General features: G+C 42.2%; 1 protein-coding gene across 1 annotated transcript in view; it reads left to right on the top strand.

Annotated features, from left to right (window-relative positions):
• LOC118369728 (E3 ubiquitin-protein ligase NEURL1-like) overlaps positions 1-16957 on the top strand; it is a 51693-nt gene extending 34736 nt beyond the window's left edge. The window contains exons 4-6 of the mRNA XM_035754375.1: positions 9966-10667; positions 15173-15340; positions 16225-16957. Of these exons, the coding sequence (XP_035610268.1) occupies positions 9966-10667; positions 15173-15340; positions 16225-16469 (1115 nt within the window). The 3' untranslated portion in view covers positions 16470-16957. The remainder of the gene's footprint in view (positions 1-9965; positions 10668-15172; positions 15341-16224) is intronic.
• Positions 16958-17407: the final 450 nt, after the last annotated feature.

Below are 17407 nucleotides of genomic sequence, written 5' to 3'. Positions count from 1 at the left end.
GGCCACTCTACCATAAAGGCCTGATTTGGTGAAGTGCTGCAGATATGGTTGTCCTTCTGGAAGGTTCTCCCATCTCCAGAGAGGAACTCTTGAGCTCTGTCAGAGTGACCATCGAGTTCTTGGTCACCTCCCTGACCAAGAACTTTCTTACCCGATTGCTCAGTTTGGCCAGGCGGCCAGCTTTAGGAAGAGTGTTGGTGGTTCCAAACGTCTTATAACTTCAATGCTGCATACATTTGTTGCTACCCTTCACCAGATCTGTGCCTCGACACAATCCTGTCTCGGAGCTCTACGGACAATTCCTTCAACCTCATGGCTTGGTTTTTGCTCTGACATGCACTGTCAACTGTGGGACCTTTATATAGACGGTTGTGTAACTTTCCAAATTATGTCCAATGAATTTAATTCACAACAGGTGGACTCCAATCAAGTTGTAGAAACATCTCAAGGATGATCAATGGAAACAGGATGCACCTGAGCTCAATCTTGAGAGTCATAGCAAAGGGTCTGAATACTTACAGTTGAAGTCGGGAAGTTTACATACACTTAGGAGGGAGTCATTCAAGTTCGTTTTTCAACCACTCCACAAATTCCTTGTCTACGAACTATAGTTTTGGCAAGTTGGTTAGGACATCTACTTTGTGCATGACAGAAGTCATTTTTCAACAATTGTTTACAGACAGATTATTTCAGTTATAATTCACTGTATCAAAATTACAGTGGGTCAGAAGGTTACATACACTAAGTTGACTTTGCCTTTAAGCAGCTTGTGAAATTCCAGAAAAGTATGTCATGGCTTTAGAAGCTTCTAATAGGCTAATTAAAGTAAAGTAACAAAATGGGAAAAAATGGGAAGGGATCTGACTACTTACACTGTATGTCACGTTTGGTAGTGTTACATAAGACTGATGGTTACTTAAGGCAAAAACGAAAGTAGAGTGGTTAGCGTGTGTGGATAGGAGGGAGGGACGGAGGGTATATAACATGAATGTCTAGCAACCCAAAGGTTGTGAGTTTGAATATCATCATGGGAAACTTTATCATTTTAGCTAATTAGCAACTTTTCAATTACTTAACATGTAAGCTAACCCTTCCCCTAACCTTAACCATTCACCTAACCCTAACCTTAACCCTTTTAGCTAACCATTCCCCTTACCGTAACCCTTTAACCTAACTCCTAAACTTAACATTTACCCTAACCCCTAGCCTAGCTAACATTAGCTAACATTAGCCACCTAGCCAGAATTTGTAACATACAAGTTTAGCAAATTTGTAAAATATTGTAGGTTTTGCAAATGTGTAACATATAATATGAATTGTAATTCGTATAAAATATCATATGGATGATGGACATCCACAAATTAATACATACCATACAAAATGTAGTGGTTCTGATTTAAGTACAGACGAATACGAAATTCTCTGAGACCAGGTTGTCTTACAGGGTAAATAAGCAGTTTGTTCATCTGTGAATATAAGTAAGCCTTTTATGGATGAGGGGTATTTGGAGCTAGAAGTTAGTTTACTGGAGTTAGATTAATCACTTTATCACTGACAAAGTGCTAGTGGTCCGTGAAGCTAGAGGTAGTGTCCCTGTAGTCATATTAAGGAAGGTATAAAATGATGTCCAGATTCAGGGTAAAATATAATCTTGTGGAAGCTAAGGACTAGCTTAATATCATGGTGTGTGTTGCCATACATTATATGTCATGGTGTGAGAAATAGAATACTGGTTGTCTCATACAAATAACATTGGGAATGAAGATGAAATTGAATTCAACTCGCATGGGAATAGAATATTGCTCTCTAGTAAAAATGGACAATTGGTCAACATGTACTGGATGAAAAAACTCATTGTAACATTTGATTAAAACATAACATGTATTGTGGAAAAGACACCTTTTTACTCTTTTAAATCAGTCATGCATGCCATGTTTTACTGGTCAATGTGAACTGAAACGCTTTGAATATATTTTTTTGCAATTTGATTATTCTAGGGCTGTCTTGACCCTATTGTACACGGCTTTCCTAACCTGTTTGTTTTTGTCAACAATCACACGCACATAGAGCTTACTTTTTTTGTTTTACTTCTCACCGTAGATGTTATCTGGGGCTGCACATGGTCTCCATCTGTGGATAGGAATAGTTTTCAATCAGGCTAGATCAGATTTGTACAATCTGGCCATTGAAGCAGCCAGCCAAACAGGCCAGGGTTTATTCAAGGGCGACGCAAGTGAATGTAGGTTTGTTTAACCTCTGGTCATTCTAAAGCAGCACTGGCGACAGCATTGAAACAACATTTACACTAAACAAAATAGTAATGTCTATCTGTATGTCTTTGAGTGGCACTGCTTACAGCTTATGTATATTCACTGATACCCACTTGTGTGTTACATACTACAGTTGCGGCCAAATATATAGATACCCTTTTCTTAAATAATTCCAGATTTCTTCTTCTAAAAAAAAAAAAGCAAATTTGTGACCACACCTTGTTATTGGAGTTTCAACGTTGCAGAATCTATTTTATTTTTGTAAAATTTAATTTTAGCATTTTAATTCAGAGAATAAAGATTAGTGACGAGAACAAAGTTGTACACACCCCCGGAGCTAGTACTTGGTTGTACAGCCTTTGGCCGAGACAATTGAAGACAAACGCTACATGTAGCCACCAATGAGCTTGCTGCACCTTTCTACTGGCAATTTGGCCCACTTTTCGGGCTGAAAATTGCTCTAATTCAACCCAGTGTCCAAAACATGTGTCTCTGTTGAAGGTTGTGGGTCTTCCAGCAGGAAAACAACCCCATACGCACATTAAAAAACCCACCCAGGAATGGTTCAAAAGAGATGCTGGACTGTTCTGGAGTGGCCAGTGAAGTGTCCAGGTCTGAATCACATCCTAAACCTATGGCAAGATCTGAAAACAGCAGTTGATTGAGGGCACCCCGCAAACATTGAAGAATTACAGCAGTTTGCTACTGAAGAGTGGACCAGTAGAAAGGTGCAGCAAGCTCACTGATGGCTACAATAAACATTTCTTGGCAGTTTAACTTGGCCAAAGGCTGTACTAGTGTCTATAATTGTGTATGTGTCGAACTTACGTTTACAATAATTGAATTGGTTCTGCAATGTTGAAAATCCATAACGGGGTGTGAATTTCAGCAGTTTTTAGACGAAGAAATAGAGAATTATTTAAGAACAGTGTAAGGGGGTCTGTACAGTATATCCAGATGCATGTGTTAAGAATTGTTGAGTTTGTGGACCCATTAAATCTTACATTTTCATAGATAGAACAATAGGTTCTGTTTACCATCTCCATGAGGCGAGATACAGATAACTGCCAAAATAAAGGAAACCCCAACATAGTGTCTTAATAGGGCGTTGGGCCACAACGAGCCACCAGAACTGCTTCAATGCCCCTCGGCATTGATTCTATAAGTGTCTGAAACCCTATTGGAGGGATGCAACGCCATTTTTCCATGAGAAATTCCATAATTTGGTGTTTTGTTCATGGTGCTGGAAAAGGCTGTCTCGGGCGCTGTGCCAGAATCCTACATACGTTTTCAATTAATCCCACTGTTCTTTGTGAAACATCAGAAAGTTGAGCAGTCTTCGTCACTGAAGCTCCTGCCAAACGTGCCCCAACAATCACCCCTCTTTCAAAGTCACTTCTTCTATCCATGGTTGCCAAAATAATGGGCAACTAGGCATTTGCATACATGACCCCAAGCATAATGGAATGGTAACAGCTTAATTAACTCTGGAACCACACCTACGTGGAAGCACCTGCTTACTGTGTTTGCCCCATTTACTCAAGCGTTTCCTTTATTTTGGATGTTCACCTTAGTAAAGGAGGGCAGCACTAAGCTCCTTTCTTAGTTGTGATTGGTGGATGCAGTTGATAGGCCTGGAGGCAGGGTCTATACCCAAGTAAGCAAAGGCTGTACTAATACCTCTAATTATGGGTCTGCTGCTTATGAATGGATCATCCAAAAACAGTGAAGCTTGGAGTTCACAGTGGTAATAATAATGTGCAGATTCATCTGTTAAAGGTCTGCTCTGACCCAAAGGAGAATGGAGGGAAAGGCGGGGGGATGCTAAGTGCCTCCACATTATTAACATTTAGCTAATTCACTGAGCTGAAATGTTTGGCATGTTAAAATCGTGAAACATTGTACAGCCCTTCCTCTCTATCCCTCCTTTCTTTCTTTCTTTCTTTCTTTCTTTCTTTCTTTCTTTCTTTCTTTCTTTCTTTCTTTCTTTTTCTCTATTTCGTACCTTTCTCTGTCTGGGACTGCTGATCACACTAATACATAATCTGCAAATTCCCTGCTGTTTTGTTGGTTGTGTGTTTTAAAGGTGGTTAAAGTTACATTTGAACTTTGCAAGAGTATGGATCCTGCTCCAGGTTTCCACATTTTGGAAAATTGCCATTTATTCTTAGACCTCATGAGGTTAAGATGTGTATCATGTTGTTACCTTTGTCCTGAGGTTTTTGATCAAATGGAGTGTATGTGTGCACTACAGTGAATTATATACATATGTTCTTAGACCCCAGAATCCAGGCCAAGGCCAAATTAACCATTATTCAAATAACACTCTATGGATCAACCATAGAGTACAGTAAAAGTGCCCTCCCTTAGAAAATATCTAGTCCCCATGGCAACCCTATTCTCAGGTATGTTGCCCAAGATACAACTCCAAACATCCAACATTTCACACTGGATGCCCACTGGACAATGAGGATAAGTAGAAACTAGAATGTGGGATGACCCTCTTTCATCAACATCATGCTATACACATGCAAGGTTTTAGCATATTTAAATCTAGCTTTATTTCAGATGACCTCACCTCTTTATATTGATATGATTTGTTAAGAAATATAAATGTCTCTAGACAGGGCCAGTTGTCTTAACCATGACATAATCAGTCCGGATGGAATCGAAGACATTTGCAGTGAAATCATAATGGAAATGGTAATAGAACACATCAGCTCAGAATCTGGGGAGCTCAGCTATATACAGTACAGGGGGAGAAGCTAATCACTTTCAGATGGCCAGAGAGTTCATTATCAATAATGAGCTCATTGTGTGTGGATGTTTCACTGGGGGTTTACCCTGGGTTTCCTTGACTAAAACAAGGAGATGAGACTAATTGAGGAAATCTGTTTGTGATTAGAGAGAATCACCATTGACTCTATAGCCCCCCCATAGCCCCAAAGCAAAATATTGTTGATTCACCAGAACCATCACACAGATGAAAATGTTTACATTTCAGCCATAAAAGTGCAGTGACATAAATACATAACTTTTTGCTGACACAATACAACTTTGAGGTATGATTCATGTTGGAGTCATCAAAGAACCTTAAGATATTTCAAGTGTCTAAAACATGGTTGTTGTTTTTTTGTCCTCCTTGGTAATGACATGGTTCGCAGAAGGTGTGTGTCAATAGTTTAGCAGTCACCTGAAGCATAATGTCTACAGAAGGGGTTCTCAAATGCCTGATGACAGACTGAATTCTTCCGCTGCAGATATTTTACACCTCAGTGAGTTCCATCTTCTTTCCACTATGGAAGGAGGTCCAAGAATCAGAAACATCTGGCTTTGGGCCAGAGAATCCAACTTGGGGTTCCAAAATGCTACGTGCACAGCTCATCTTACATTTGCCATCTCCGAGGCTGAGAGTTCATTGAAACATATAGCCTCCCACTACACACCAGAAGAGCTATAGGACGACAGGCTCGTTATAATGGCTGGAATGGAATAAATGGAACGGTATCAAACAAATGGAAACCACATGTTTGACTCTGTTCCATTTATTCCATTACAGCCATTACAATGAAACCGTCCTCTGATAGCTCCTCCCACCAACCTCCTCTGCAACACACCAATACAGTGCCCAACCCCCCATCCCACTATACACATACTGTACACACATACACCTATGCGCCACTATCTCAGCTGGGATAACACTCCTTAAAAGCTCATTGATGTGTATTCTCCCCAGAGCCCTCACCCTTTCTTCCCCTGATAAACGAAAGCCCCTCTCTCTCCTTTTTGGGACAGACAAAGCTGCCCCTCTCCCCTCCCTCTCTCCCCCAGGCAGCCCCTCTGTTTCATGATATATGACCTCACTTACTCAATCTGGACAGATCATAGGCCCTTGAGTCATGCATACTTACTGCAAATCCCCCCACCACACACACACACAAAGACACACACACAGGCCACTTGGGAGCACTGACCTTGTAGAGGTTACAGCCGTACTCTCAGTAAAGCCCAGTGAGCCCCCTAATCCAGTTCCACTACGCCAAGGAATGAATCAAACGCTCTCAGGCAACTCACAGCTGCACACCACTGTCTCAACTGATGTTTTAAAAGTCTATAAAAGGTATAGAATTCCTGAATTACTGTGAATGATTTAGCTTTAATTGCCTTGAGTGAACTGGACTGTGCTCTATCTTTCCTGCTATTGCATTTGGGTCCTTCTGAAAATATGCCAGTGTGAATGAAATGTAATTTAGTTATAGGACGTTTTCCGCTTTCCAAGTTGGAAAGGTTGTTTAAATTGGCTGGGGAATATAGGAGAACATTTAGAATCTGGGCAGCATCAGACTAATCATGTGTTTCTATGTTAGCAGGTGCTCTCTGTGTTTAATGAGTGGGAAATAGTCATCAGTGGTCCAGACCTACATTCCTGCATTAGTATAGGCTAAACTATCATCGTCCTCCCTTTCACCCTCCAGCCCAGCACACAGCCTAGACCAGACTGGACTAACAGCACCAGAGACCAATGCTTGATGGGCCGTTTATGTATCTTCCTCCATGAGGTTAAATAACCCTTATAGGTACAATATAATGGTAATGTGTTTATTGGCTGATTACATTTTTGTTCCCTGCCGTATCCTGGAGTTTCTACCTTCCCAAAATGTCACATTCTAATCCTTAGCAACTGGTTTTACTAGGTTGTGCTCAGTCAGTTAGTCCCTCAGTTTCTGTTTGTTCCTCTTTTTATATTTGGAGTCCGTTTTGGGAAGGGTCTTACGTGGATTATAACTAAGCTGTTTTCCAAAGTGACCTCTCAAATCAAATCAAATTGTATTTGATACATGCGCCAAATCCAACAGAAATGCTTTCTTACAAGCCGTTAACCAACAATGCCGTTTTAAGAACATCAAGTTAAAATCATATTTACTAAATAAACTAAAGTAAAAAATTAAAAAGTAACACAATAAAACAAGAAATTACTCCTTTACCTTTTTGTTTCATGTTTGTGGTTCGATGATTGACAGGCTGTGGTTTTCAATGGCCACAAATATGAGAACTACAAATGTTTACTTTTTGAAGATTGCCCCAAGGATTAAAATCTATGGTTTTAAATGGCCACATTCATGAGGTCAACCACTGCACCGACCACTGTTAATAACATTAGTGTATAATGTGTTGTTCACCTGATTTGAGTGGAGTTGTAGTCACTTAATCACGTCTATTTTCTAATTTACTCAAAATGTGATCACAATTTTATTTTGCTATTCAGAAACTTCAAAGACTTGAACTTTGCTGTTTTTTTGTGAAACGTTTTTAAATAGTGGATAATCACCATTAGTCCTCATACGCCCTATTATAAAACCATCGGAGCGTATCCAAATGAACCAGTAAAAATGGGAACGCCAAAGTGGCACTCGTTAGGCGACAGTGAATGTCTGAATGCCTTTGCCTAATTTTCTGGCACAATGGCTTCAAACGGGTTCCAGAGGACAAAAGATGCAAGTCTGCACCTGTCTGTGTGTGATTGATGTTTTAATGAGTGAGGTTGTGAAACACCAAGGCACTCAGTCTGAGAGGAACCAAGCTCTAAACCCCCAACTATGAGGGTAATCACACTTGGCTTAGGATCAGCTCTATTAAAAGAAAAACATTGGCCAGTGATATGGTGTATGTGCCATTGAAATAATGTAAAGTCATACATCAAATAGTATGAATGCTTTTCGTGATGAGTTGCAAAATCAAAGAGGGAGATGAGAGAGGCTGTACCCTGGGTCTGGGTTCTGTTGGTAGGGAACTTTGTTGTGAAAATACTGTATATGTTTCTCTCTTGCGTACAATCATGTCCTATACCTGGTGTAAGCCCAAATTGACCATTAAGTTAGTTTGGTGAAGATCTCATTGTGTGACTTCAGGCCTTGGTCTTCCCCTCATGTCTCATGTCGGTAGTTGCAAAAATATGGTAACTTTCACAAAATCCCCAGGTTTTCCAGAAATTCCAATTGGAGGATTCCTGGATTTTCTGCTTATTTTTGCCATATTCCAGGAATGTTCCAACCGGGATTTCTGGAAAGCCTGGGAATTTTGAGAGTTACCAGAATTTTGCACCCCTACTCATGTCATTCTAGCCCAATCTCCTTTGTAATCTAAATTGAGAGGTTTCAGATGATTTATAGGTGTAAATGATACTAATATGTAGTTTATTTGAACCGTATTCACTGTTGGGGAGACTGAATGTGTATGTGAACTGTAGTACAGTGGCACAATTATTTTGGGGCCCCATCACGACATGGACAGAAATAGTGGTGCTAAGTTTAAGACTGTGGCTGTTGTTAGTGGACACCATTCACGCAGGAAGTAATAACGGCAAAGGAGTTTATCATTTGGGTCCAACCTACCGGAGATTTGCTGCCTCCGTGTGATAAAGAGGGAGTGTGAGGTAGCAAGTCTCCTCTGGCTCTTCTTCTCTATTTCTCCCTCGTTTTTTTACTCCCTCTTCCTTTCTCTATATTTCTCTCCGTCACACACACCCTCTCACTGTCTCTCTCACACTTCCCTTCACACGCTATCCTTTGCGCTCTCTCTTTTGTACAGTGAGTGGACCCTGCCTCTAAGGTCAGTCAACCCCTTTCCACTCTTCTCACATGTCCAATCTGGCTAATTTTAGCCCAGGTTTAGAGGGGCAGGTTAATTTTGGCTGCTGCCTGTCCCCTGTCCCTAAACGTGCTATGATGCAGATCCGTTTGTACCAACCAGAGGTTTATATTCTCTGCTAAGGCGGTCTATGAATGGCCATGTGACTCTCACTCAACGGTTTGCCAATTTAGTTCAAGGGAGGCTATTTATTAGTGTTGAGCACAGCCAAAGGAAAGGTGATACTGTTGGCTCTTCAATGTCTGTCCCTCTCAGTTGCAGCATTGGCCATCTCTTTAACACCCAAACACATAGTTCAATGGCTACAGTGGACATACTGCACATAAAGTCACTGTGATTGTGTGTTATGTAAAGTTGTCATATAGCTTTTTGAAACATGTTTATGTATACATGTGTTTTACTCGTAGAAGATACTGCACCAGCCCAAATAATTTCACATTAAAGCATTAAGTTCCAATACATTGTGTGTACACTCACATTCCATGAGGATTGTTTGAGGCTGATGAATAAGGAGATATACTTTAACACTTTTATTTCTAAACACAGAAAAATGCACATTTAGGTATTTGCAGGAGGCAAGTAGCCTAGCAGTTAGAGTGTTGGGCCAGTAACTAAAAGGTAGTTGGTTCAAATACCCGAGCCGACAAGGTGAAAAATCTGTCTGTGCCCTTGAGCAAGGCACCCTAATTTGCTCTAGGGGTGACGTACTACTATATCTGACCTTGCAAAACAGCACTTTTCACTGCACCTTTCCGCTGTGTGTGACATAAAAAAAATACAAAATTGTTTTATTTGTGCATTTATGTGATAGTATGTTTCATAACATTGAGTAAAGTGGATCTTGAATGTGAAAGAAAACCGAAAAGCTTTTAGTAAACAGCTCATAATACCAGTATTCCAAAAAACTGCACTTCAGTGTACAAATGTGAGGATTGTACTAAAATAGCAAGTTCTTTACAAAGCTTTGACCCTTTGCTGCATATTATAAGAAAAGTGTTAAACCGATGATTGATCACTCTGTGTTTGTTTCTCTCTCTGTCCCTACAGACAGTGAGATGGTGCCTCTAGAATGCCTGCGTCCTCGCTCCTTCACCACCGCCCACCGAGCATCGCTACGGCGGGACCCAGACGACCTTTCTATTAGCCTGTGTGACCTCAGCCTCCAGCAGCAGGAGCAGGAGGAAGAGGAGCGCCTTCACCCCCTCAGCTCCACCTCTTGTTCCATCCCCCAGAACTCCCTCAACTCCCAGCAGTGCTCCCTGCTCCCCTCGCTCCTCGACAGCGATCTCCACTTCCACCCGCTCCGAGGCGCCCACATCAAGGCCCTCGATGAGCACACGGTGTCCCGGGGCGTGGAGCATCGCAGCGGTGATGAGAGGACCCTGGTGTTCACCAGCCGGCCCCTGCGTTGCGGAGAGAGCGTGTTCGTGAAAGTGACTAAGACGGGTGCCACACGTCTCGGTTCACTCTCCTATGGCGTGACGTCGTGCGACCCGGCTTGGCTTCGTCCGAGCGACCTACCATACAGCCCGGAGTCCCTGGTCGACCGCAAGGAATTCTGGGCGGTGTGTCGGGTGGGGGCACCCCTGCAGAGTGGTGACATCCTGGGTTTCGTGGTGAACGCGGAGGGGGAGGTGTTTCTGAGCCACAATGGAATCAACGCAGGGATGCAGGTGTGTGTGGACAACTCCAGACCTCTGTGGATGTTCTTCGGTCTGCATGGAGCCGTCACACAACTCAAGATCCTAGGTGAGTTCACTGAACAGTTTTGTAAAACAGTTATAATGTAATAATACGATAGATAATTCTGTTTGACATTCATGTCATTGTTATTACGTGCTTAAAGTGAGATTACAGTATAAACTGGGTTAATACATGCTAATCTGTTGCTGTATAGTCATTCTCATTGACTCAAAGACATCATATTAATCTTTGTTCAAGTTTATCTGAAAATCGTGAGACTTTTCAGTCTTTTTTCCCATTAAGAAACTATTTCAGTGTCTGATCCTTGAATGACCTGTGGAGGATGGATTCTTACATAGCCAAGTCATGAACTAGTTTTCCTCTTCCTCTGTTCCTTATTGCACTCTGACTTTTTATCAACTCGTATATCTCACTTGGCATTTAGCTTCTCCTCCCACAGTTTGTAAATTTAGGCGAGCGTTCCATCTTCAGTTCTACTCCTTTTCTATGAACTCACTTGTTATCGGAAGTGGCACCAACAGATGGAAGTTTACCGCAGCTCACTTGCTGATTGGGAAATGAATCCTAGCCTAGTCGACTGAATCCATTCAGTTTTGACTCTAGGCAACTGTAAAGGCCAATTAGAACATGGCGCAATAATGTATTTGCATAGTAGTTGGGCACATTAAAAAGCTGTTACTCTCCACACGCACGCACACAGACACACACACACTTACTGTATGAGCATAAGAACACTCTAATTCCCTAGCTGTAAGTCATCTCAGGTGCAGACTAACACATCATGCCCAATCTGAACATACCATGACAAGCTTGTCCGGATGAGGAGGCCTAAGGGGGGAAACCCTGTCTTGATTGAATCCAGTATAAGGCTGGTTTTAGGACCAGCCCATGGTAAATGAACAGTAGAATAACATGTTATAAATAATGGCTGACAGGAACGGGTGCTGTTGGAAATGGGGAATTAATGGAGAAATGCATGTGGAGGTTTGTGGTCGTATTTAATTTCACTTGGCTTTTCAGTGATTCTCCTGTTTGTAAGTGGATTCTAGGGCTGGAATTTAAAGGGATCGTGCAAGATTTTGGCAATTAAGCCCCTAGCATAATGCTAGCGTACCTTTAGACTTACAGTCATTGCATTAACGCTAGCCAGCATTGGCTCGGGAAACTACCTCTAACTTCCTTCATACTGTATGCAGAGACATAAAAAAAATGTATCCACAAGTTAATTTGACTCTGGGTAAGTAGAAAAACTGAATTGACAAAATCTCGCAGTGTCCCTTTAGCAGACCTACAATGTGGTACACAGAGAGATGAGGAAATACTGATTTGAAGAAAGAGTACTTGTTAGAATGTTTACAGGTTGAAACAAATCATAACTCACTGAAGATGTAGGCATACATTATAATAATACAGGATCATGTATTTTTCTGGTTTGCAAGCAAGTTCATTACTAAATGTTCATGACTTTGATACTGGCTGTGAGGCAGAATACAGCTTGTAAGCACAGATGTGTGTGCTCTCTTGGTTGTTAACAAGCTCCGCTGAGACCAGGATATTTGTCATCAGGCCCTGAACACCCCCTTCCCCCTGCTAGGCTTTGTTTTCTGGCCAACTTGTTAATAAGAATGATCGTGTCTCAATTCGTTTGATTATTCTCCAAACTGACTGCTAGTTTGAGAGCAATATTGCAATGTCTTTAAAGACGACTTTAAAAAAAAATGTGATGGAACTGATCATGAGCTGCTTTGATATTACATGGTAGTTTGTGTCCTATCTTTTCCACTGTCATACCCCCTCTCCTCTTCTCCTCTCCTCTCCTCTCCTCTCCTCTCCTCTCCTGGGTTGAGGTTATTTCTGTCCTATGTGGGCCCAGCAGCATCAGACAGCTAGCAGAGCCCCCTGTCCATTAGGGGGGCTCTGCTAGCTGCTGTACTAACTGTTTATGATGCCTTCCATATGCATTATTAAAATGTAATTGCGTCTCGCATTCAGGCGCCAACGTTTTCCCTCATACCTTACTATCCTAGCAGTGGCCTCCTCTCTCTCTCTTTCTATACCTCCTCTCTCTCTCCCTCTACCTCCACCCCCCTCTCTGTCTCTCTCCCCTCTTATGACTCTGACAGCGCTTCCCATTACCCCCTCCAGCTGTGAGGAGGGCAGCTCTGACGTTTCTCTCCGCCCACACACTGGCGCCACATGCCATGCATTGCCATGGAAACGTACCGCCACCTCTGAAAGTGGCACTTGTCCGTGGTCGGGTGTCGTTAGAGCTGTGAAATGAAGCAGATGGGAGTTCATCACTTTTACATGGTCATGGAGTCTGTGTGAATATCTTAGTTTGGTTGTATAAGCTTCATAAACGTACTTGTTTGTCTGAATTCCCATTGCAACTCCACACATACATTCTAGATGGGGCTTAAGCGTGATAATATAAACATGGTTTGAAACATATGTTCATATTATGTAAGTACAGTGGCTGATGTCCCTACAGCACCAATGGAGTAGCAAACTGAACGAGGCCGTATATGATAATATATGCCATTTAGTACACGCTATTATCCAAAAGGACTTAGCCATGCGTTTATACATTTTATAATCACTGTATGGGTGGTCCCGGGAATCTATCCCACTAGCCTGGTGTTGCAAGACCCATGCTCTTCCAACTGAGCTATAGAGGACAGCAAATGAGACCTCAAATATAATCCTAGTATTTATTGTAAGGTCAGGCATTGAAAAGTCTGTCTTAATGAGAATGTTTATGTGTTTTGATGCAGTAAATCTGTTACATAAAAAAAAGCAACCATGGCGGTGTGGCAAAGATCACTGCCAACGATAAGAAGGTGATATAATGCACTAAATAACCACAGTGGATTTATCTGGGGCACCATGCAGACCTCCCAGGCTTCCCTACATACTCAAATGCCCTCAGATGTCGTCCATTCCAGATAGAGGGGCCAGGAGTGCATTCATACGATGGCAGGATCTGAACCTAATCCTGGATGAAAGGGTTTATGAATAGACATGAAGGGTATCTGTCTGTCTTTCTGTCTGGTCTCCTATTAGATGTGACCAGGATGTTACCAGACAGCTGTGCAGCCGGTCAGTCAAACAGGTCAGGTTAACGATCATGAGAAAGTTTGCAAGCAAACCTATGTAACTATAGTAGTCTACCACGATGTCCCTGTCCTTGTTGCTAGTAATGCTGGGGATGTATTTGGTTGACACGTTTTAAAGATGATACTGTGCATCTGCAAGTGGGACATTGATCCATTTGTCACTAGTGTAATAACCAACTTTGGTTTTAGAAGTTATTTCTTTACACTCCAAACAGCCTCCCTACTGCTCGGAGGCGCCTGCATGGTCCTAAGGCACACCATTGTCTTGTTTTGTATCACATTCCAATGATAAAACTGGGCAGGACAAAAATGTGATTTCAGAATGTGGGGGGGACATGTCCCCAGTGAATGTTGCGCCCCTGGTAATAACCATCCAAGAAACCAAACATGGTTGAGTGTAACCTTGTTCAATACAACAATAAACACTAGTAAGACAAAGCTAGGAGCCTTTGAATTTACTCTCTCTTCTCCTTTGCCATTTCCCTCAGCCCACAGTACAGTGTGTCTGTTAATGTTTCAACATTTTGAACACCAACCTGGCCACCATATGAACCACTGTTTGCAGAAGCTAACAAGGCTTATTTATTTAGATTGAAACTGAAACCACAGCAGTAAGGGTGGTCCAAGAGAGATGGGAACTCAGGGGAACGGATAGGGGCACCCCATTGTCAAGGCTATATAGCATTAGACCCTGCTCAGTTTTTTCAGGTCACATCGACTAAAGCACAGCTGTTTGCAGTTGTTTTTAATCTTAGGGAGTAAAGTCACAGATCTCTGCCATTTCAGGGAGACTTGGGGTACGGGATCCTGAAAAAAATTGGGTGATGTGTAGGTTAGTTGCGTATGCTTGCTGTTGCTTGCAAACTGACAGTGTTGTTTCATTTGGCACATAAGATATATATTATGCCATGCTTATACCAGTGCAAGAGCAGTTTTATGGCAGACATCAAGTTATGTGTAAACAAAAATGTTTTTATGCCATTCAGACATAGCCTACTAGGTCTGTGGATTTGGAACTGTCAGAGGTTTCTCCTCTGCGGAGAGAGATGTCAATGTGAGGGCTGATGTCAAATAGGGCTGCCAGTGCTGCTTTTCAGAATAGATGGAGATGGCACAGGACAGACACAGTAGACTCTCTCTTCCATGGCCAGAGGGATTGTATATGTGGGGGATGGGGAGGGGGCGAGACTACAATACCTCAAGGGCTCCTGACTCGCTCATAGACACACGCAAATGGGTGTTTGTGTGTGCTTTAGTCAGCTTTAGCCAGACTCTCAAAGTTGAACTTCGTCATATTCTGACATACTGTGTTATTACACCATATCTATGGAGATCTGCAAAGAACTAGACCCAGTGTTTTCCTTTCTGAGGAATTTGTACATACATGAGTTCCGAGTAGTTTGCATGTGACACAGTGCTTCTCTGTGCCCTCAGGCTCGTCTCTGAATGCAGACCCTCGGGGACTGTCAATTCCCAGCTCCCCCAACACCCCCACTCTGCGTTGCAGCGTCAGCTCCGAGCCCAACTTCAATTCCAACCTGAACATCAACCTCAACACCAGCCTCAACGCCAGCAACCCACCAGCCTTCAGCAGCTCCACAGGTAAACCTTCTTTCCATTACTACCTTGTCTCGCTCACCAGGTTATCCCTGTGTTGTCTTTCACTCTCTTTTCTCTCTCTTTTCTCTCTTCTCTCTGTAGGATGTAGGATCTTAATTTGATCACTGTGTTGCTGGAGAACTTTCCTTTAATGCAGTAAATATAAAATGTGTAGTGTATTTGAGGTTTAAAAAGCAAAACTGTGATTTTCCTTTACAAAAATGTTTATCAACGCCTACAAAAATGTATTATAATCAACATAATAATTTACATTTCCTGTTGATGCAGGATAATTTTCCTGCTGTAGCAAACTGGCTCAAATTAAGATCCTACATCTGTGTCTCGCTCTCTCCCTCTTCCTCTTTCTCTCTCTCTCTCTCTCTCTCTCTCTCTCTCTCTCTCTCTCTCTCTCTCTCTCTCTCTCTCTCTCTCTCTCTCTCTCTCTCTCTCTCTCTCTCGCATACCCCTTCCCCACCCCCCCTCTCTCTTTCGATTTCTCTCTCCCTGATTTTCCACCTCCGTTTATGGCAGGAATGTGACAAAACAGTCAACATACCATGACCAAGAAAGGCAACGTCAGTTGCAGTAAACGTAACCAGCATTTGTTGAGAGTTTCTTTTGACTTTAATAGGAAATGTGATGTGATGAAATGTGATGTTTATATTGCACAATATCACACCTGTTATGATGGTTAAGCCCCTCTCAAAAGGATGAAAACAAGTTATTTGACGCAATATCCTGTAATGTGTAAACATAGAAGAGAACATTCCAGAGCAGATACAGTATAGATAGTCAGAAATTGAAAAACTATTCCTGAGTACAGTTTCCAAGTTATACTGTATGCAAATGATCCACCAAACTCTAAAACCTATTCCATTGTCTCCCAGGTACGAGCCCCAGCTCGCCATTCTCCAGCCACTCGGAATCCCCCACCTTCCCATCATGCTCTGGCTCGTGGAGTGACGAGTGCACCATCTGCTATGAGAACGTGGTGGACACAGTGCTGTACGCCTGTGGTCACATGTGTCTCTGCTACGCCTGTGGCCTCAAACTGAAGAAGATGGCCAATGCCAGCTGCCCGATCTGCAGGAGGACAATCAAAGACATTATAAAGACCTACCGGAGCACGTAGGATCTGCCTGGCTGTGTAACATCAAGGCTCATTCATCAAAGAAACCATTGAGACGTATTGGAGCATGTACGTTTGGCCTGACTGTCTCAATATTGCTCAGCAACATTATGAGATTCAGCATCATGCAGTTGGACCATCAAAGATATCAGAAAAACATGTTGGGATATGAATACATTGTAAAGATCAACAGGAAGAGGTAATGCTGGCCTCCAGTGTGTCACTGTGGCCCAGATACTGGATTGGGTTCAACCACCATGGAGCTGGACTTAACCAGGAGGGATCTGGCTCAATCTCTGCAGAACAATCATCATTCATTCCACTGATGTTTCAGAGACATTAATCTCTCCAGAGCCTTGAAGGCAGCAAGGGGAATTATCTATATATGGTTTTATCAGCACCCTGGACCTATCATTCAGAATGTTGCAGTTATAAATGTATTGTACAGCACATCATTCAATATCATTAAAGATGGAGAATTGTGTCTGTTAGGGCTGTGAGAGTCATTGAATTTTGGATAACGGTATTTGGGCAGCCAAATGACCGCGGTCACCATAATGGCAAATTTAGACTGACATTTTATCCACCGCCCATGATTGCATGTGCTCTCACATAATTGAATGAATTGAACGGGCTTCGCCATTCATGTCAGTGATGACATAATAGGTGGACGGGCAGCCATTGTGAGTGTACCAATAGGAGCAAAGCAGGAAGTAAAATATGTGCTGTGATTTGTTGATTCAACTGAACTGACATTACATGAGCCACATCCGTTAACATAATTTAAATGAACATTCTGCATTACCATGAAAATGATTGCATCCCAATACCAGGCAGTCATTGCGAGTAGTGTACCCATGAGTTCACCAGTCAAATTGCCAGGGTTTAAGGTTACAAGCCCATTATATTCCTTCTATGTCTATGTGTCCTGCTGCTGCATT

This window comes from Oncorhynchus keta, chromosome 36, assembly GCF_023373465.1.
Source record: "Oncorhynchus keta strain PuntledgeMale-10-30-2019 chromosome 36, Oket_V2, whole genome shotgun sequence".
Taxonomy (NCBI): domain Eukaryota; kingdom Metazoa; phylum Chordata; class Actinopteri; order Salmoniformes; family Salmonidae; genus Oncorhynchus; species Oncorhynchus keta.
The sequence above is the reverse complement of the archived record's forward strand: the minus strand, read 5'-3'. Positions and strand labels throughout refer to the sequence as shown.